Source organism: Entelurus aequoreus, linkage group LG11, assembly GCF_033978785.1.
Source record: "Entelurus aequoreus isolate RoL-2023_Sb linkage group LG11, RoL_Eaeq_v1.1, whole genome shotgun sequence".
NCBI lineage: Eukaryota > Metazoa > Chordata > Actinopteri > Syngnathiformes > Syngnathidae > Entelurus > Entelurus aequoreus.
The window spans coordinates 14,951,326-14,974,370 of record NC_084741.1 but is presented as its reverse complement, the minus strand read 5'-3'; the positions used below and the strand labels follow the sequence as shown (position 1 = coordinate 14,974,370).

The window sequence follows — 23,045 nt, the reverse complement described above, 5'->3', positions numbered from 1 at the left end:
TTGTATATTATGTTTTATAATAATATACCATTAAATGGTATATTAAACAAGTGGTAGAACAATGGCATATTACTACAAATGTGGTAGAACGTTTATATTATAATGTGGTGGAACAATTGTATACTATGTTTAATAATAATGTATCATTGAATGGTGTCTTATAAAAGTGGTAGAACAATGGCATATTATTACAAAAGTGGTAGAACAACTATATTATAATGTGGTAGAACGTTGTATGTTGTACTGTTTTATAATAATATACGATTGAATGGTATATTATAAAAGCATATTACTACAAATGTGGTAGAACAATTGTATATTATGTTTTATAATAACATACCATCGCATGGTATATTATACAAGTGGTAAAACAATGGCATATCATCATAATGTGATATAACAATGGTTTATTGTTATAAATGTGGTAGAACAATGCTATATTAATATAATGTTGTACAACAATTGTTTATTATTGTAAATTTGGTCGAACAGTCACATATTTTAATGAGGTGGAACAGTGGTTTTTAATGATAAACGTGGTAGAACAACAGTAAATCATTAGAAATGTGGCAGAACAATGGTATGTTATTATAAAAGTGGTAGAACAGTGCTAAATTAATTATTAGTAATGTGGTCGAACAATGGTATATTAATATAATGTAGTCTAACAATGGTTTATTATTGTATATGTGGTCGAACAATGGCATATTATTATGCATATGGTTGACCAATGGTATAAATAATGTAATGTGGTCGAACAGTGGCATGATAATATATTGTGTAAGAACAATGGGATTTTATCATAATGCGGTAGAACAATGGTATATTTTTATAATGTGTTAGAACAATGGCATATCAATATTGTAATGTGTTATAACCATGTATATAATAATAATATGGTAGATCAAAGGTATATTATTTGTTAGAACAATGGTATATTATTACCGGTATAATACGGTAAAACAATGGTACATTATTATAAGCCGGTAGAACAATGATATACAGGTATTATAATTGTGCGGTAGAACAATTGTATGTTATAATAATGTGGTAGAACAATTGCATATTATAATAATGCGGTAGAACAATGGTATATTATTATAACGCGGTGGACCAATGGTATATTATTACAATACGGTGGAAAAATGGTATATTATTATAATGCATTAGAACACTGGGATATTATAATGTGGTAGAAGAATAGTATATTAAGAGGCTTTAAAACAATGGTGTATTATAATAATGCGGTACAACAATAGTATGTTATAATGTGATAGAACAATGGTATATAAAAAATAAAGTGGTAGAACAATGGTATATTATAATGCAGTGGAAGAATGGTATATTATAATGCGTTAGAACAATGGCATGTAATAATAATGCGGTAGAACAATTACATATTATAATGTGTTAAAACAATGTTATAATAATGCCATGGAACAATGGTATATTATGTGTTAGAACAACGGTATATTATAATGCAGTAGAACAATGGTATATTATAATGTGTTAGAACACTGGGATATTATAATGTGGTAGAAGAATGGTATATTAAAATGCGTTAAAACAATGGTATATTATAATAATGCGGTACAACAATATAGTATGTTATAATGTGTTAGAACAATGGGATATTATAATGAAGTGGTAGAACAATGGTATATTATAATGTAGTGGAATAATGGTATATAATAATGCGTTAGAACAACAGTATATAATAATAATGTGGTAGAACAATTGTATATTACAATGTGTTAGAACAAAGTTATAATAATACCGTGGAACAATGGTATATTACATTGTGTTAGAACAATAGTATATTATAATGCAGTAGAAAAATTGTATATTATAATGCATTAGAACAATGGTATATTATAATGCAGTAGAAGAATGGTATATTAAGATGCGTTAAAACAATGTTACATTATAATAATGCGGTACAACAATAGTATGTTATAATGTGTTAGAACAATGGTATATTAAAATAAAGTGGTAGAACAATGGTATATTATAAAATAGTGAAAGAATGGTATATTATAATACGTTGGAACAATGGTATATAATTATAATGCGGTAGAACATAGTATATTACAATGTGTTAGAACTAGAGATGTCCGATAATGGCTTTTTTGCCGATATCCGATATTCCGATATTGTCCAACTCTTAATTACCGATATCAAACGATACGGATATATACAGTCGTGGAATTAACACATTATTATGCCTAATTTTGTTGTGATGCCCCGCTGGATGCATTAATCAATGTAACAAGGTTTTCCAAAATAAATCAATAGTGTATATTGTAGCGTCTCGGAAGAGTTAGTGCTGCAAGGGGTTCTGGGTATTTGTTCTGTTGTGTTTATGTTGTGTTACGGTGCGGATGTTCTCCCGAAATGTGTTTGGTGTGGGTTCACAGTGTGGCGCATATTTGTAACAGTGTTAAAGTTGTTTATACGGCCACTCTCAGTGTGACCTGTATGGCTGTTGACCAAGTATGCCTTGCATTCACTTGTGTGTGTGAAAAGTCGTAGATATTATGTGACTGGGCCGGCACGCAAAGGCAGTGCCTTTAAGGTTCATTGGCGCTCTGTACTTCTCCCTACGCCCGTGTACACAGCGGCGTTTTAAAAAGTCATACATTTTACTTTTTGAAACCGATACCTATAATTTTGAAATTGATACCGATAATTTCCGATTTTACATTTTAAAGCATTTATCGGCCGATAATATCGGCAGTCCGATATTATCGGACATCTCTAGTTAGAACAATGTTATAATAATAATGCCGCGAACAATGGTGTATTACAATGTGTTAGAACAATAGTATATTATAATGCCATAGAAAAATGGTAAATTATAATGTGTTAGAACTATGGTATATTATGTGTTAGAAGAATGGTATATTATTATAATGTATTAGGAACAATGATATATTATAATGTGTTAGAACAATGTTATATCACAATAATGCCGCAGAACAATGGTATATTATGTATTAGAAGAATGTTATATTATTCTAATGTCTTAGAACAATGGTATATTATGTGTTTGAAGAATGTTACATTATTATAATGTGTTAGAAGAATAGTATATTATTAATGTACTAAGGAACAATGATGTATTATAATGCGTTATAACAATTGTATATTATTAAAATGCAGTACAAAAATGCAAGCAGGACTGTCGCTTACTCGCAGAGTGTAGTTGATGGTGTTCTGCTTCTCATACTGCGACACCACCAGCGTGAAGGTGTGCGTCCCTGCGCTGGTCAGCCTTATCTTGGTCAGGTAGTGGGGGCTGTTGATTCGGATGCCGTCGATGTAAGGCGGGGGCTCGGCTGCAAGGGGAGACGGCGCAGAGGGAGGAAGATTCATTTGTCTCCTGCTAACAGCTTGGTTTTGTACGTGAAGATCAAATACATTTTTACAAAGATGACTTTTGATATGAGATATGCTTATTATTAGGTACTGTATTGTACTGAGAAGCATGTCTAATATGTTGGTGTGATTGGAATTGTTATCATATTGTGCGGGGGTAGCAAACATTTAGTGAATTAGAAGATAGATTTGGCAGTCTAGCTCGGAAGAAAGACCCACCTGGATAGTAAACTTTCTTGCCTTCAGTCTTGTAAACAACAAGAGTGATGAACTCTCGATTCTGAGCAAAGTCCTCCTGTGAACACACAAAGACAGACAGAAAGTCTGGCTAGAGGACAACGCACACTCCAGACCACACGTAAGATGATGTCATCATCTCGCAGCGCTCCACCTTGTCAGTGATGTGTCTGGTGAGGAGGACCCATACAGCAGCGCCCCCTGCTGGACACTGCACCTCCAGCTTGTACTGGGGATTGTTGGCCAAACTGTAGACGTCCTTCACGGGGCCCTGCTTTCCATCCCAGCTGCTGCAACACCCAAAAAGAGCACAAGACACTTCAGGCGGGCCTCCACGCTGCATGCAGAAGATGAGCTGAGAATGTTCCACAAACAAACCAGCTTACAGCATGACTTTTCTATATTAAACACAAACCTGTGAATACATGTGGATTCTTTGAAGAGGCCAGGGTTCCAGCTTAGGTAGATGACATCATAGTACTGACACAGGTCCTCCCACGCGATCCAAAAAACACCTGAAGAGCCCAGAAATGTAAGACTAAAGGCTAGTTTATACTTCATCAACGTTAAGGGCCTTTTGTGAAGTTCTCCCCCAAAACTCTAGAGGCAGTGTTTTAAAATTCAACTCTGCGCAACCATGACTTTCCGCTATTATTTAGCTTGTCGGCTTTCTTCAGAGCAAGCGAAAAAAATGGCGATGAAAGACAGATTGTTGTTGCAGCTGGAACTAGGGCTAAAGTTACAAGAAGCAATACCGTTGTCAAACTTCTGTGCGGTCTTGGGGTCAAAGTTGAGGTATTTGAGGAGTTCCGGAGTCCAGTTCTTGTCGTCTCGCTCGCTGTAGCGCCCCTTCCAGCGCAGGTGGCTCCACGGATTCTTCAGCTGCAGGAAACGCATATTCTGCGAGAGAAACGCGGTTACAGAGAACACTGTCCCAGAGTGCATGTTTGATTACCGTATTTTCCGGACCATAGGGCGCACTGGATTATAAGGCGCACTGCCGATGAATGGTCTATTTTTGATCTTTTTTCATATATTATAGGCCATCGGATTATAGGGCGCATTAAAGGAGTCATATTATTTTATTTTTTTTCTAAATGTTAAAGACTTCCTTGTGGTCTACATAACATGTTATGGTGGTTCTTTGGTCAAAATGTAGCATAGATGATGTTTTACAGATCATCTTCAAGCCGCTTTCTGACAGTCGCTTCCGGATGCGCCGTTTTGTGGGCAGTCTTATTTACGTGGCTAACCTTCAGCAGCGTCTTCTCCCCGTCATCTTTGTTGTAGCGGTGTAGCGTTGAAGGACGGGAGTGGAAGAAGTGTCAAAAGATGGAGCTAACTGTTTTAATGACATTCAGACTTTACTTAAAGCAAATCCGGAAACAACAACACCGGAAATGTGTCCTGTGAAAAACCGTCTGACCGAAACTCTAACTAATGTTCCATGGGTGAATAATGTAAACTCACCAAACCGGTATGTTTTAGCACTTTCATGGCGAGTTTACTGACAGATATAAGTAAGGACTTTACACTACTTTATATTAGAAATGGCAACAACGGAGGATGAATGTACCATAACAAGAAGATAGAGAAAAAGAAGAAGCTTTACAACTATGGCGTCGGCGTGGAGGCGCACAATTTTTCAGGATTTATGCAGATCCCAAATACAGATCAGCAGGTACCAGAAGGTAAGAAAAGTTGCTTTTGCATAATATTGCGAAACAAAACCGCCAGATAATATGTCTTGCCTTATCATCGGCGGTCACTCGAACGAGTATGACGATCCTCCAGGTAGGGGTGTATCCCTTTATGGAGGATGCCTGTGCGTGACTTTGTTTTATGTGGGCAGACTGGTGCACAGACAGTCACCACACGATCTTTGAAAGAATCGGGTCAGGGTCCAGTGGCATGGAGTCCAAGACGACTAGGGACCCTTTTCTGCTGCAGCCTTCTTCCGCCATCGCAGCCGTTGTGGTAGTTCTTAAATCTACCGTCCTCCGCCTGCTCCGCCTTTGAGGTCTTCACCGTATCCCTGGCTAGGGGGCAGTCAGGTACTAGGCCTTTGCCAAGGGCCACCTTGGGTAACAGTAGTAAAGGGGTTAACCTCCTAGTGCCCCAAGACCCCATAGAGGAGCCTCCACTGCCGGATGCACTTTAACGTCATGCCCAGGACTCTGTCTTGCCTTATACACAAACCATAATAATACTCGTATGTTTAATGCGCCGACAATCCTTCAAGCGGTGCGGCTTCATAGCTTACCAAAGTCATACTAAAACATTTTGATAGAATTTTGAGCGCCGTGTGTAATGTTCTATATTTTTAATGGAACATATAAAATGTTGGTGTTTTTTACTTGGGACCCATCATAGTGCAGCCTACACTTATCTTTTATGTTTGACCAGTAGATGGCATCATTACGCCATGTACCAAATAAAATAGCTTCGAGGTGGGTGAGCTCAACCAAATTTATGCCTTACTTTAGGCGCACTGGGTTATAAGGCGTACCGTCGAGTTTTGAAAAAACAAAAAATATTTTAAGTGCGGAAAATGCGGTAATGTTTCCGTCTCACACCTTTCACGACGTGCTAATGCTACTTTGGTTAGGCTAACCTTGTACTCCCTGATGTCCAGAACTGCATAGGCATGAGTTGGCACCAAACCCCATTGCTCCCCTTCCTCCTCTGTCATCACCCCAGTTGCCGTGGTGACGAGGACGTCGCCCCTATGGAACCTGCAGGAGGCGAGACAAAGTCTCAAATTGTTTACTGCCATATTGACGGTTTCCATAGACAATAACATCTGTGAGTCTTACATTCACTTTATTTTCTCCACCACATTATTCATTCTGGCGTCAGAGTCCAAAACAACAAAATTGAAGAAAAGAGAACGAAGTGTTCTTAAGAGTGATGCTTACCTCTGGAAGAGCATGCGGAAAGAGTCGTCTTTGCTGAACGACTGATTGTCGGAGTGCATGGCGATGCGTTCAGGGATCCAGCCGGTGAGCGCGTGCAGATCAATGTTCTGAAAAAAATTATAACCATAATTCATCATCGTCATTTCTACCAAATAGGATCAAGATCGGAATTTGAGGAGCAGAGTTATTCATGTGGCGAATCTTCAGAGCAATGTTTGGCGCCATGCCACGCCCACATCTTATGGCATAGGCAAAATTTGTTCGTAATTTATCAAAACCTATATGTGTAGTATTTTTCATTTTAACCGTGGCTCATTTGGTTAAAGTCCCTAGGAGGAGTTCTTTAAAGTCATTTAAAAAAATTATTAGGAAAGCATTTGATAAGATATACAAATCAGTAGAGATGTCCGATAATGGCTTTTTTGCCGATATCCGATATTCCGATATTGTCCAAATCTTAATTACCGATTCCGATATCAACCGATACCGATATATACAGTCGTGGAATTAACACATTATTATGCCTAATTTTGTTGTGATGCCCTGCTGGATGCGTTAAACAATGTAACAAGGTTTTCCAAAATAAATCAACTCAAGTTATGCCAGGGGTCGGCAACCTTTACCACTCAAAGAGCCATTTTGGCAAGTTTCACACATTAAAGAAAGTAATGGGAGCCACAAAATATGTTTTTAAAATTTAAAATGAAAAACACCGCATACAAAGCTTAAACGCTTTGTGCTATGTTAACTAGGGGTCTCAGACACACGCACCGGCACGTACTTTAATGTGGAAATTTGATGTTAGTGCAGCCCGCGAGTTTTGAATGAATGTCGCTTGCGTCATACTTGCCAACCCTCTCATTTTTCCCGGGAGACTCCCGAATATCAGAGCGTGATGACACTGTATTTGCGCCCTCTACAGTCTGCCCAATCAGTGTATCTGCTCGGCCACAAGTGGAATGCAGCTTTGGCTTGATAGCGTTACAGACAGCAAGGCTACTAAGTCAACAGCCACACATCTTACACTGACGGTACCAATACCCAGAATCCCATGCAGCCCTAACTCTTCCGCTCAACCAACGCACGGAGAGGGGGGGGTTGATGTGTGGGGGGATTTGGTGGTAGCGGGGGTGTATAATGTAGACCGGAAGAGTTAGGGCTGCATGGGATTCTGGGTAATGGTTGTGTTGTGTTTATGTTGTGTTACAGTGGGATGTTCTGCAGAAATGTGTTTTTCATTCTTTTTTGGTGTGGGTTCACAGTGTGGCGCATATTTGTAACGTAACAATGTTATAGTTGTTTGATACGGCTACCGTCAGTGTAAGCTGTGTGGCTGATGAGTAAGTATGCTTTGCTGTCTCGTGTGTGAGCAAGTAATAACAACATGCAACATGTGGCTGGACTGGCATGCTGTATGTAAATGCTATAGAGGACAATTACTGCAGTGCAATTAGGGCATGCCCTTTATTTAGTAATTAGAGTGTAAATAGGATTATATTTTCCTGGGAGTAGTCAATGAGAGACACTGACATCCATAAGTCTCCTGGGAAAATCGGGGGGGTTGGCATGTATGTAGCTGAGCCGCATCAGAGTGGTCAAGGAGCCGCATGCGGCTCCGGAGCCGCGGGTTGCCGACCCCTGAGTTATGGAAAAAAATGCCAACATGGCACTGCCATATTTATTATTGAAGTCACAAAGTGCATTATTGGAGGTCGACTGCTGCTATGAAACACTGCCAGCCGTCCATCACCCCGAAGGGGAATCAAACGGTGGTGAAGGCGTGGGGTGGTGGAGGGGGTGTGTGTGTGTATATGCCCATTGTCTTGGGTGTGTTGAATGTAGTGTTCATGTTCATAGGCCTGGGGCCGTTCTGCATGCAAGCAAAAGTTCGACTCCAGGTGTCGTTGAGGAAGGAGGGAGGTCAAAAGCGTCCATCATTGAGGTGTCCTCGGGGATGTTTTCAGAACAGCCTGCTCCTGTTGTTGGAGCGTCAACACCATTCGAGGGAGTCAAATCGTAGATTAGGATTTTTGTTTTTCCGCGAGCAGACATTACAATGGCTTGTCTGTTCTATTCGTCCATGCTGGCCCTCATATCCAATTTTTCCCTTACCAGCTTTTCCATGATGTGATACATCTTGCGATTCAGTTCAGAAATCTCCCCAGTCTGTGATGCCACAGCCCGGCCCAAACCTTCCATTGCGACGAACAGCCTTTGGGCCCCCTGAGTGGCTGCCATCGTCTTACGAATTTGACGATACACCAGAGCAATGCCCAGCCCAATCAGCAGGTGCCCCGCGATCACGGTTCCAAATAGGTAGATGTCTTCCACGTCCTCGATGGAAAGGACTGAGAGGCACATAATTCTCCATTCATCCCAGGAATCTCTCACGTACCCCGCAGCAATGGTTCCATCAGGGCAGCCAGGCTCCCCCGAACCTCTTTTCCTCGTCGAAAAGATTTCGTCAATTGAGTCGAGAGTCCAGCTGATCATTTCCATGTCTGATGTTTAGATTTGGAGGACAGCGCAAAGAAAGAGGCTTCAAAAAAAGTGTAGACAAGACAAAAACAAAGAGAGCAAGCGGGGAGAAGAAGGGAGTGGAAAATAATGCGACCGCCCTCACCAGAGGCAAGACAGAAAGACTGTACGTGCATCCGGCACACTTGATGTCACAAATTGCCCACTGGTAAAAATAAACTGCAAAACATCGTGCTCAAAGGCATCCAAAAATGGTTGCAGGCATGACCTTTGGCATTGCTTGAAACAATTATTCAACATTGTGACAACATTTGTAGGTCAGAAAAAAGCATCGCAGTACCCCTTTAAATCCATCCATCCATCCATTTTCTACCGCTTGTCCCTAAAAAAGGTTTCTCCTCAAGAAAACCACTTTGTTTTGCAGATACAACCCCCCTGGACTTCTAAGAAAATATCATAAATGGAACAAAAATATTGCGATCATTGACGAGGCTACGCTACAGCAAACATGGCAAAACATCACCCTGTAGCAGAAAAGTGACCTCATTTATTAATCATCATCATCTTCTGCAAAAATCTCAGGAGGTCACAAAGCCTTCTTGGTTAATGCACCTACCGAGTTGGAGCCGGGAAAGTCGTAGCCGCCCATCACCTTCATGTAGGCCTTCTCGATGAGGGACACCCACAGCTCGTTCTTGTTGCTGGAGTACGAGCACAGCAGCTCGCCGCCACGATCCACAGGCAGGAGGTCGTCGATGATGACCTGCGTGCAGAGGCGCATTCACCATTTACCAGCTTGTCTTTCTACCCAGGAATATTTAGTATCCGAGGCGTAAGAAAGCCGACCTTCCTGGGGACACCGTTGATGTGCAACTTGACCATGTACTTCCCACATGGATTGTACTCCGGCTCTCCTCGCCTGTTCTGAGGGTAGATGATGCTGTACAGACACAAACCAGCCACATTTTCCTTCTGGCTCACCTGCAGAGATTTAAACGCAGGGCGTTGCTTGAGTGTGCTACCTGGTGATGAGCTTCTTGTTGTAGCGCCTTTCGTAGGCGGCGCTGATGGCGAGCGAGGCCACAAACGAACAGTCGGACACCACCGTCTGGACAGTGGCGGCACACGTTAAACGTTTGTCTTGACGCAAACAAAGGCAGCACGCTACAGTTGGGAGGAGAGTGGACCTGCTTGATGCTGAAGCTTGACACGGACATGATCATGGTGGGACTGGTGCACATCTCGTCAGGGCGGACCCAGCGGGAGAAGATGGCTTTCTGTTTGGGCGACAGCGCCAGATTCCCCGTTTTGTCCCTGGTGGGTAGATTTTTTTTTTTTAAAGAGAAGACACGCCAATGTATCAATGAAATTGCAGATTTATTGTTTAGAACAGGGGTGCCTCAGACTGACAAATGAAAGGATGCGGCCGCTATTTTAATAGTTCTCACCTTCAAAACCAATACAATATATTCATTTTGCAATTTCGGTAGACATTTCGTGTGAATGCTCAAGAGTAGACACATAGAATCATCATACTGGTTTGATTATATGCATCAAGTGTTCATTCAAGGCTAAGGCAAAATATGGAGATATATATCGGGTATCATGACATGGCCTAAAAATATCGAGATCTATCGCCCAGCCCTAATTAGAATGCTAACAATTGTGCCGCAGGCCGTTAAAAAATTAGCTGCGGCCCGCACTTTGGACACCCCTGGTTTAGAAGAACACCGTCATGTATGGAATGAACGGAGTGGACTCACGAGAAAGGCACAGGAAAGGCGAAGCGCTCCTTGAGGTCCACGCTCATGAAGGGCACGTAGGCGATGCCGTTGATTGTCGACGTGCTCCTGCAAAGGAACGAAGACGTGATCATCAGCATCACAACCAATTCAGCATGAAACATTTCACTAACGACAGTAATTATACAGCGCTTCACTCAGGACTGCAGCCTGTCAGATGGATCGTTAGGAGACTGTCTAATTTGCATAATTGGCCTTTGCACATACATTTTTTAAGGCCAACATGGGAGACTAAAAGTGAGCAAAAAAATTATGAAAAGCAAAACACTTTTTTTTTTATGTCACCTTTGTTTTGTGTTCATTCTGTGCTCCAAAAGTGTCCATTAACATGAAAAAAGTAATTAGATTTGTCGTTAATTGCTTAAAAAAATGTACAAAAGAAATCTAGGAGTGAAAAACCACTGATATTACATTTATTATGTTTTTGTTTTTTAAATGCTTTATCAATCATTGCATAAAACAGACTTGTGTATTTTACATTATACACACTAATATAATTTGTCAATCAAATGCAATATTGTTAGTAAAATATATATTTTTATTTCATCATCAATATTTATAATACAATTATCAATTCAATAATGTGTTTAAGTTTTATACATTTAATATATTGCAAGGCTGCAGAGCTCCACTTTTTAAAAATGTATTAAAAGCAAGCCAGATTTTGTCACATATGTCATCACTACTGTTTTATCCTGCCGATTATGATCATCCATAGATATTGGCCGATGTAATAACTGCTAATGTTTTCATTTAATTATGATTTGACAGTGTAACAATAGCAATAGTTCCTACTAATACTCTTTACATACAATTGTTTGATCAAGACAATGTCAATAGGACTAAACAAAAGCAAAACTTACTATCCATTCCTGATTTCAATCCTTTGGTTTTTGCCCTCAAAATCCTCATGTGTTGAGGAATTTATTCCCCGAATTTGATGAACAAAAACCACAAAAATCGAATTTAGTGAAAGTAAAAAATATTGATCCGCTCACTCTAGTATCGATTATATACTACCTTTGGTATCAAAACTACCGATGTACGGATCAATCCACCCTCCTGTTAAAGCTGCTTACTTTCTGCAGTAACAAACTTCTAAACTTTACGAAGCACTTCTGTTGTCTGCTCCTGTCTTGCTCTTACTCAGTGGGTAACATGTTGAACCTTGTCCTCCAGTGATATTAATACGTAAGATACCGTAAATTCAGGACCATAAACCAACTTTTTTCCTACACTTTAACCCCTGTGGCTTATAAAACGGTGCGGCTAATTTATGGATTTTTCTTCACTAATGGGCATAATGTTTTGTGTTGAATAATTTTCTCTAAACCCAAGCACAGGACTGGAAGGGTGTGTTATTGTGCTATGGCGCCATCTTTTGGGTGAGTTTGCTCACTGCGGGTGTTGCGGGTTGAAAATGTACTTCCTGTTTTAATGCTTTGAACCGGAAGTAAAACCGTCCACAGCGTTTCTGCTCGAAAAGACGCTTCATTCATCACTCCAAGCAACGTTTGCAAGTTTTACAATATAACTAAAGCCATCCCATGTGTGTTGTCTATCTGAGTTTTTTTATGCAAATTAAGCTAGTGTTGTTAGCATTAGCTAACATGCTAACACATTTACGAGTGTGTTAATATTATTAACTTACAACGGCTTTCTTTTTGTATTGTTTCAGTTTCACAAATTCCTGAGTAAATTCACCAAAACGTCACCGTGGAGTTATTGAGTAAGTTTAGCTGATTGGAGAGCTAGCTTCCACAGCTAGTGGGTCCATGACGATGACTTCTGTTTTGTTTGATCAGCCGTTTTACTTTTGCGGTTTGGAAACAATTAACGTATGTAAATAAACAGTTACAAAATATTTCTGTGTAAATAACTAATTTCACAACCTATACATCCGAGGCTTATAGTCCGGTGCGGCTAATATATGGAAAAATTATTTTTTTCTTCTAAAATTCAGTGGGTGCGGCTTATATACCGGTGCGCCATATTGTCCGGAAAATATGGTATATACAAATTAATCCAGAGTCAGCCAGTTCTTTTGGATAACCTACTTTGACAAAAATCGGCGCTTCTTAATCAATACTAAAATGCATAATTCGCAAAAATACAAAACTAGTTTCTGGTAATTAAATAATATTCATAATATTTCCATGATGTGAATGTGAGCATAACCTTAAATGTTTGTTAAATATCTGTCTGGAAACACCTGAAATTAACTTAATATTTTTTTGCCTTTAAAAGACAGCAACATATCTGCTTCTATCTTGAAATACACAACTTTTTACTACACTTATTTTCACCTCATATGTTGCAAAATATTGTGAAACTTTGCATCCTCCTTATATGGGGAGGGCGTCACGTAGAGGGGGCGTGTCCTGAGGTGGGGTTACGTCAGAACAATTCAACTCCAAACTGCGCGATGGTATGTGCGCGTCAGGTTTTATGAGTCTGAATATTTTTGTACAGAAATACTTTTAGGGATTTTGGTGTATAGATAGTTTTAGTCAGAATTCCATGAACAGTTTTTTTTAAGATGCGGCCCTGAAGTGATTAAAAAGCTATAATCACGGTCTTATTATAACGTGTTTATGAGGTAGTGATAAATGTATGAATGTAGAAGAAATACTGTTTAAATAACTTTAGAAAACAATGTGGTGAAAAAGGAACTGTACAAAATTGGTTCACCTGAGGACCTCGATCTCTTCAGACGTGTAGCGCTGACCGTGGGGTTCGCTGGACTGGACCGGCCGGACCGGGTGAGGCTGCTGGCGGTCGTTGAGGGTGAAGTCAGGCCCGAGGGGAAAAAACTGACGGGCGGGTCCTGACGAGCTCGGCTTTGCCCCCGAAGGCCCCGCCCGGTCCTGAGGCTGGGCCGGACTTAACTTGGACTGTGATTGTTTGAGACCTTCAGCGCTGATGGGACACAGTTGGACTCGGTTGAGGGACTTTGGTGTGCAGGAAAACACTGCAGGATCGTTCACTAGTGTGACGTACCGGTCTAAAGCCTGATGAGCCAACTGCTTCAGCTTGGTCTGAAGAGCCTGGTCAGATGTCTCGTTCGACTAAACACGTGAGAAGAGCATGGTGAATACATGTGGTGTAGAAGAGCATGAGGAGAACATGTGGTGTAGAATAGCATGAGAGCATGTGGTGTAGAAGAGCATGGATAGAACATGTGGTGTAGAAGAGCATGAGGAGAACATGTGGTGTAGAAGAGCATGAGGAGAACATGTGGTGTAGAAGAGCATGAATAGAACACGTGGTGTAGAAGAGCATGAGGAGAACATGTGGTGTAGAAGAGCATGAGGAGAACATGTGGTGTAGAAGAGCATGAGGAGAACATGTGTTGTAGAAGAGCATGAGGAGAACATGTGTTGTAGAAGAGCATGAGGAGAACATGTGTTGTAGAAGAGCATGAGGAGAACATGTGTTGTAGAAGACCATGAGGAGAACATGTGGCGTAGAAGAGCATGAGGAGAACATGTGGTGTCGAAGAGCATGAGGAGACCCACCGTCTTAATGCATAGCTCCACAGCCTGAGTGTAGAGTTCAATGGCTTCTTCATCGTTTCCCTTCTCGTCCTCTTCGAAGGCTTGAGTGACCAGGAAGTGGGCGCGCTCGAGGTCTACCTGCTGCCGGGACTTCAGCGGGTCGCTCTTCTGCGCCTCGACTGGGGGTTAAGGGTCAACAACAAAAGGAAAATGACTTTGCGGAGGTGAAAAAAAGGACTTTCAAAACCGCATCAGGGGCCGCCTTCAAATTGCAGCATTTGTTGAACTCTTAAAGAATAATCTTTTCTAGTTCCTAGAAAGTGTGTTTTGGTTCATTTTGAATGAAATGACATATCCCTAAAAGACTACCTTTATATTTGTCCGGTGATTTTTCCAATGCATTTTATGACAAAGCTGAAATTTAAAACAGTTTTGGAAAATATGAGCCTCTAAAATAATAGCACAGCACGGAAGAGCTGAGTAAAAACACTGGAATCATCCGCGTCCTCACACAGGACGCTCCCACGGCCTCACACACGTCACCCACACACATAGTGTACGAGTACAGTCATGGAAAAACACAGTCAGGCATCCACCGAGAAAACACTTCCTCGTTTTCAAGTCTTAGGAGTGGAGCAGATGACAGTAAAAATGCTGTGACACACACACAAACGCTGCAAATGACAAAAGACACACAAAGCTAGAAAGCAACTCCATGAGATAAATGCTGCGACTGCACAGAACACACCACAGGTTAGCCAGGATACCAGGACGTTAGCCAGGATACCAAGGACCAGGTGCAGATTCTGCTATGGGCAACGTGGGCGATCCATGTTTGTACTATGGACTCTGGATGATGAATTATCAAACAAACTGTTTCCAAATAAGTTGTTTTTCATTGATAAAAATCAATATACACCCACATAGCTACATATAATTGGGTTGTCAGGGGTGTGCAGACTTTTTGACATGGGCTAAAAAACATCTGGCTGGGGGCCAAAAGTCGACTGCATGTAAAGAAACTATTTATATAGCCTTTACATATACTGTATATGTGTACAAATCCATCCATCCATCCATTTTCTACCACTTGTCCCTTTTGGGGTCGCGGGGGGTGCTGGAGCCTATCTCAGCTGCATTTGGGCGGAAGGCGGGGTACACCCTAGACAAGTCGCCACCTCATCGCAGGGCCAACAATCATAATAATATAATTGATATATAATTAATATAATTGTATATTGAGAGTATGTAAAAGTTAAACCTTTACTTTTTTGTAAACCTTGAACATAAGTCGCTGATGTAAACAATAATTGAAAGAAAATTGCATGGTGTTTTATATATTCGTTTATACACAACTTTACTAAAGTTTACTACAAGTTAGGTGATACACTATATGATACAGTCTATTTCAATTTATTGACATTTGTAACTTACACATTTTGTGTAATTATAACAATAATAAAACATTATAAAATATATGATTTACAAGACATAATTGACCCTGTTACATATGTGCTTTGCTATGGAGGTTATTTCCCACTCTAGACTGGGCCCCCTTAGGAGCCCAGTATAGAATGTATTTTTTTTTACTCATCCTTCCCCAGCGTTTACCTCATACTTGCCAACCTTGAGACCTCCGAATTCGGGAGATGGGGGTGGGGGGAGGTGTGTTTATGGGGGTGTATATATTTTCAACTATTTTATATATATATATAAATAATCCGATAATGAATGAGTATATCCGTTCGGCCACCGTGTTCAATGGAGAAGTCTGATCTACAAAATGTGCAGGCAGCATACCCCTTCCCCTTCGAGCTGTCCTGGATGAACTGAAATTATTTTTTCCAATCATTATGGTACTTGCAAGCTTACTTCTTCTTCTTACTCGTCGTCGCCATGTCTCTTCTTCGTTCTTCTGCTTCGCCTCTGTTATGTTTTTGGACATTAGTACTTGCCGTAGTTTTGAAGCAATGCATGATGGGAATCCGGATGTTGTGTGTCAGTGCATTAACGTGCTGGCTGGAATAAACACACGCTGAGAAATAGCTCCGTGCCTGCCTACTTTATGGGTTATAGATAAACCTATGGATAACGGAGACATATATAATAGTCTCCTTTTCAGGTGAGAGAGGACGCTAAAGGCAGTGCCTTTAAGGCACGCCCCCAATATTGTTGTCCGGGTGGAAATGGGGAGAAATTCGGGAGAATGGTTGCCCCGGGAGAGGCACTGAAATTCGGGAGTCTCCCGGGAAAATAGGGAGGGTTGGCAAGTATGGTTTACCTTTTTCCCATCTTTTACATGACGCCTTGTGGCGACTAGGGCTGGGCGATATATCGATATACTCGATATATCGCGGGTTTGTCTCTGTGTGATATAGAAAATGACTATATCGTGATATTCGAGTATACGTTCTCACGCAGTTGCTTTTAGTTGCGGGCATTACACTACAGGCTCTTCCCACTTTTTGTTGTCTCTCCTTCTCACAGACAGCAAGCGCACCTTCTTACATACGTCACATACGTATACGCCCTCGCGGAGCACAGAGGTAGCAGCATGGGTAACGTTAGCTGTGGTGCGGGTGGTAATACGAGAGAGAGAAGGTGCGAATCTGGTAACAAATGAAGGAAGAATTAATTCCCAAGAAAAACAGCAGGGGGTCCATCGTCTGGCGGTGGTTTGGCTTCAAGCGGGAATATGTCGAACAGACAACCGTAATTTGTCAAGTGTGGGGCAAAAGAGTTGCTACAAAAAGTAGCAGTACTGCTAATGTAGCATCATTTGAAAAGTCACCCGTTAGAGAATGAAGAGTGCTTAATCCGCATGTCAACATCTCCATTCGGTGCCACACCAACAAAATGCAGAGGCAACCATCTCCACATCAACACCGTATGAAAAAAATAGTGAGCAACAGATGGAGATAACGTCCGCAGCAACCTACCACATAGCGATTTGATTTCCTATTATGCAGGTCATTTTTATTTGACAGTTATTGAAATATCTTGTGTGACATCATGCACTAAAGTGCACTTTATTTGTTTTAAACTATTGTAGTGGCATTCTGTACAAAAAGTACACTTTAATTTAGTGTTGTTTTGATATGTCATCTTAATGACATCATGCACAAAAATGCACTCATAGCTTGTTTTAAAATGTCTCTGACAATCTTGCACTTTCTGTTGGAAAATGACATGAATGTTTGTGTCACTGCTTAATAACTGTTTAATAAATACACTTTTGGTCAATTGACTTAGTTGTGGTTTCCCTCTGTGCATGAAAGTTTAAAATGAGCATATATTAATCATCATCATCAGCGGTCACTCGAACGAGTATGACGATCCTCCTGGTAGGAGTGTATCCCTTTATGGAGGATGCCTGTGCGTGACTTTGTTTTACGTGGGGAGACTGGTGCACAGACAGTCACCACACGATTCTAGACCGAATCGGGTAAGGGTCCAGTGGCATGGAGTCCAAGACGACTGGGGACCCTTTTCATTATAAACACACACACACACACATTTTTACACATTCATACATATACATACATATATACACATCCATCCATATATATATATATATATATATATATATATATATATATATATATATATATATATATATATATATATATATATATATATATATATATATATATATATATATATAAACACACAGTATATGCCCGTTCCAGGATTAACTACATTTCTCCATAAAATAGGTAAACAGCTGTAATAAATTTGTATATTACTTAAAAGAAAACTGTTTTTGTTGAATAAAATTCTACCCAAACATTTAATAAAGTCAAATACAAATGAGGCAACAAGAGAAGTATCCAACACTTCTCTTTTCTAAAGTAAATCTGTACATCAGATATGATCGTCTACATCAATAATATGATTTGCCTGAGTGGCTGGACAGGACAAATTTAAAAAAACATAACCAAAAAAAAAAATCGATTTTTTATTTTTTTAATCGATTAAGAACCGTTGCAAATAAGAATCGCGAATCATGCAAAAATCGATTTGTTTTACACACATACATATATATAATTTTCTCTAAACTATTATTAATCTACTTGTAATTCTAATTTACTTTTAATATCTGCTTACTTTCTGTTGTAATAAGCACTTGTTATTCTGCTGCTTTAATAATTTCATAATCTGCATTCGTTTTGGACTACACTACAATTAATGCAGTATGAAGAAGAATGTTTTAATGTTGACACATACAATCATCATGCTGCTGTGATTATATGCATCAAGTGTTCATTCAAGGCTAAGGCAAAATATCAAGATATATATCGTGTATCGTGACATGGCCTAAAAATATCGAGATATTTAAAAAAGGCTATATCGCCCAGCCCTAGTGGCGACCCTTCAGCGTTCCTGTTCTGTAACCCTGTACACTGTTTGTTTGTCTAATCTTGAACGGGTTTGTGCTGAAAACAAAGTTTTGTTGTACTTGTGCACTGACAATAAAGACCTACCTACCTACCTACGTTCATTTGTATTGACTTACACGCATTGTGGAGGGTCTGCACTCTATCCAAGTACTCATTGACTTTGTCCTGGATTCCCTCCAGTTTGGAGCCTGCCATGTCGGCATAGATGAGGGCCTGGGCTGCCTCCTGGAGCAAAGAAGTAACAGTTGCGTCAAACGTGCGACGTCACTATAGGTCACATTGATGGACTGTCCAAAAGTGACCCGGAAGCATATCGCAATAGGACGAGGTAGCTCACCGTCGTAATTACTCACCTTATAATAGAAGACGGCTTCGTTATACTTGCCATTGTGGTCATACGTGACAGCTGTTTGGGCAAACCTGACAGCGTCGAGCTCCAACGCGGTGCTGTCCATTGCCACGCAACTTGTCGGAACCAGCTAACCGCCCTCAAAACACACTCTTAATGGCTCTTACTTAGAGCACAGACACTTTCGTGAATGCGGACAAAACACAGCAACATAATGGCGGCCGTCCGTGAGAATGAATCGAATCTAATGTCCGGTATAAGTCATTGCTAGTCACCGCTTTCCGACAGACGACCGCACTGTCAAAAACAAGCATAGTGTTTCCGGGATTGCAGTTCGCGCAGGCGCAGTGGTGACGTCAGGTGGACCCAAATGTGACATTTAGGTGCAGTAGGAATAACAAGCACATTCTATCAGAATCAGAATCAGCTTCATTGAGCTTGAGTTTATTTCGAACATGCAAGCATACAACATGATACATCACAATTTCCAGTTTCTCTTTTCAACATGTTCGAAAAGGAGTAGGAAGAAGCAGAGCTTATTTAAAACCTCTAAAGGCCTTAGTTGGCCACATGCGTGGACAGCACCTTTTAGCTCTTATTTCCAAAATTGTGTACACTACTGAATTGGGGTCTTATGGCCCTTATGTGGACACTTATACTGCCATCTGGTGGTGGCAGAAGAGTATAACATACAATGGAATTTGGGAAAAAAAAAAAGTGTAAAAATAAGAATTAGCATGTCACTAAACATGAAGTACACGTTTGTTACTTATGGACTAAGTACATCATACCAAAATATGATTCTTAGTTTTTATTGTAATTAGGGTCCAATAAGCCCAAATAGCAAAGAGAAATAAAAAAAGCATGTAAACAAACAGCTTGGGCCTTAAGAGGCTAATCCTACTACCCCTTTTCTTTTTTTTCTTCTTTTTTTTTTAATAATGTCCTGCCCAGCTTCTCGGGCAAATCATTTAGCAGATGTAGATGCCCATATCGGCTGTTCAGATTTACTTTACAAAAGAGAAGTGTAGGATACTTCTCTTGTTGCCTTACTTGTATTTTGACTTTATTAAATGTATTTATATTATCATTTGGTGCAGCCGGGCCGGAGCAGGAGGGGATAGAAAGAGAGAAAAAGGAAGACAGAGGGGGGAATTGTGGGGACAAGAGGGGGATTAGGCAGAGAGACAAAAACAACAACAGCAAACACAACAACAACAACAACAACAACAACAACAGAGCAACATCAGCAAATACGACATGTACAAATATGATGGTAAAAGTAATAGCAAATAAGCAGTTAGCGGAAAAAAAAAAAATACAGAAATGACAATGAGCATTATTACACTAAAAATGGAGCAATATGAATACCAATAGAAATAGTGCTATTGATAATAAACAATACCAATACTTTACCTTTATTATCAACAATACAATTGTTCAAATGCAACAATACATATACGTAATGATAACTTGAGATACGAAAGAATGCAGAAAAATGGAGGGGAAGAAGGAGAAGCAACCTACATTAACCTTGTAGATTGTTATAGTAACAATAGGTTAAGGTTTGTCAGTGTGCCATGTGTTATACCCAGTTTACCCTAGGGCAACAACGTTAATATATGTTTGATGAAACGTGAATATGTGCATGAGTGTATGTGTGCATATGCACTTGTATATGTACAGTATGTGTATATGTGTGCTAGTACAGTGAATGTATATGTACAGTATGTGTATATGTGTGTACAGCGAATGTATATGTACAGTATGTGTATACAGTATGTGTGTTTGAACAGTGAATGTATATGTACAGCATGTGTATATGTGTGTTTGTACAGTGAATGTATATGTACAGTATATGTATGTGTGTGTTTGTACAGTGAATGTATATGTGTAGTATGTGTATGTGTGTGTTTGGAAGAAATAAATTCAGAATGTTTATCATGGTTCTTCTTCTTTGTACTTTGTAAACACTTTAAGTTTAAAGAGTTTCTTGAAGTGGATCATATTAGTACATTGTTTGATTGCTTTGCTTAATCCATTCCATCATTTAATTCCACATACAGATATACTGAAGGTCTTAAGTGTTGTACGTGCGTACAAATGTTTTAAATTACATTTTTCTCTAAGATTATATTTCTCCTCTTTTTTGAGGTGCTTTTGAGGCCTCCGGATTTTTCAAAGACATGCACCTGGGGATAGGTTGATTGGCAACACTAAATTGGCCCTAGTGTGTGAATGTGAGTGTGAATGTTGTCTGTCTATCTGTGTTGGCCCTGTGATGAGGTGGCGACTTGTCCAGGGTGTACCCCGCCTTCCGCCCGAACGCAGCTGAGATAGGCTCCAGCACCCCCCGCAACCCCAAAAGGGACAAGCGGTAGAAAATGGACGGATGGTGATTTAACCCCCAATTCCAACCCTTGATGCTGAGTGCCAAGCAGGGAGGTAATGGCTCCCATTTTTATAGTCTTTGGTATGACTCGGCCGGGGTTTGAACAAACAGTAAGAGGCGCCATCACGCTGTGACACAGCAGACGACAACATACGCACACGGACAATTATGAACAATAAATCAATAATTGAAGTGACAAACTCGCCATCTACAGCAGTCTTTTTCAACCACTGTGCCGCGGCACACCTGTGTGCCGTGGGAGATTATCTAATTTCACCTATGTGGGTTACAAATATTTTTTGCAAAGCAGTAATTATAATCCGCAAATAATGTGCCGTTGTTGAGTGTCTGTGCTTTCTATAGCTCGGCAGAGTAAAACAGTGTAATACTCTTCCATATCAGTAGGTGGCAGCAGGTAGCTAATTGCTTTGTAGATGTCGGAAACAGCGGGAGGCAGGGTGCAGGTAAAAAGGTGTCTAATGCTTAAACCAAAAATAAACAAAAGGTGAGTGCCCCTAAGAAAAGGCATTGAAGCGTAGGGAAGGCTATGCAGAAGGAAACTAAAAGTGAACTGGCTACAAAGTAAACAAAAACAGAATGCTGGACGACAGCAAAGACTTACTGTGGCGCAAAGATGGCGTCCACAATGCACATCCGATCATGACATGACAATCGACAAATGTCCCCACAAAGAAGGATAAAAACAAAGTAGATGCGGGAAATATTGCTCAAAGGAAGACATGTAACTGCTACAGGAAAATACCAAAAAAAAAGAGAAAAAGCCACCAAAATAGGAGCGCAAGACAAGAACTAAAACACTACACACACGAAAACAGCAAAAAGGTCAAAATAAGTCAGGGCGTGATGTGACAGGTCGTGACAGCACACCTACTTTGAGACAAGAGCTATAGTGATGCATGCTTGGTTGTGGTTTAAAGTCATATCCAACAATTGCGACAACGACTTTTTACTGTCAACTGAGTTTCGTTTTTTAATGATTTCTGCTGGTGGTGTGCCTCCAGATTTTTTCAACGCAAAAAATGTGCCTTGGCTCAAAATACGTTTAAAAACACTGAATTAAACAAGCAAAAACAGAACGCTAGAGCAGAAGGGACGTGCTCGAACCGGCCAGACTGACAGACATAAAACAAAATGATGGAACGCAGAAAAAACACTTACTATGAAATGTGGAGCAGACGGTGTCCACAAAGTAGGAGCATGAACAACATTGTCTGTAGTCACCAGATAACAGCAGCATCAACAATGTCCCGACAACCAAGGTAGAAAAAGGATCAACTTAAATAGTCTTGATTGCAAACAGAACCGGCTGCAAATTAAACAAAAGCAGAATGCTGGACGACAGCAAAGACTTACTGTGGCGCAAAGACGGCGTCCACAATGTACATCCGATCATGACATGACAATCGACAATGTCCCCATGAAGAATGATAAAAACAAAGTAGATGCGGGAAATATCGCTCAAAGGAAGACATGAAACTGCTACAGGAAAACACCAAAAAAAGAGAAAAAGCCACCAAAATAGGAGCGGAAGACAAGAACTAAAACACTACACACAGGAAAACAGCACAAAACT

General features: G+C 40.3%; 1 protein-coding gene across 1 annotated transcript in view; it reads right to left on the bottom strand.

Annotated features, from left to right (window-relative positions):
* The window catches only part of capn7 (calpain 7), a 37,600-nt gene extending 18,196 nt beyond the window's left edge, over nt 1-19,404 (bottom strand). Inside the window, exons 1-17 of the mRNA XM_062062587.1 lie at nt 19,064-19,404; nt 18,827-18,935; nt 14,332-14,489; nt 13,814-13,881; nt 13,505-13,732; nt 10,775-10,861; nt 10,199-10,325; nt 10,034-10,119; nt 9,858-9,951; nt 9,628-9,774; nt 6,534-6,640; nt 6,230-6,350; nt 4,371-4,515; nt 4,031-4,130; nt 3,770-3,905; nt 3,598-3,673; nt 3,193-3,338 (exon numbers count right to left, since the gene is read on the bottom strand). Coding sequence (XP_061918571.1) covers nt 3,193-3,338; nt 3,598-3,673; nt 3,770-3,905; nt 4,031-4,130; nt 4,371-4,515; nt 6,230-6,350; nt 6,534-6,640; nt 9,628-9,774; nt 9,858-9,951; nt 10,034-10,119; nt 10,199-10,325; nt 10,775-10,861; nt 13,505-13,732; nt 13,814-13,881; nt 14,332-14,489; nt 18,827-18,935; nt 19,064-19,165 — 2,037 coding nt within the window. The 5' untranslated portion in view covers nt 19,166-19,404. The remainder of the gene's footprint in view (nt 1-3,192; nt 3,339-3,597; nt 3,674-3,769; nt 3,906-4,030; nt 4,131-4,370; nt 4,516-6,229; nt 6,351-6,533; nt 6,641-9,627; nt 9,775-9,857; nt 9,952-10,033; nt 10,120-10,198; nt 10,326-10,774; nt 10,862-13,504; nt 13,733-13,813; nt 13,882-14,331; nt 14,490-18,826; nt 18,936-19,063) is intronic.
* Nucleotides 19,405-23,045: the final 3,641 nt, after the last annotated feature.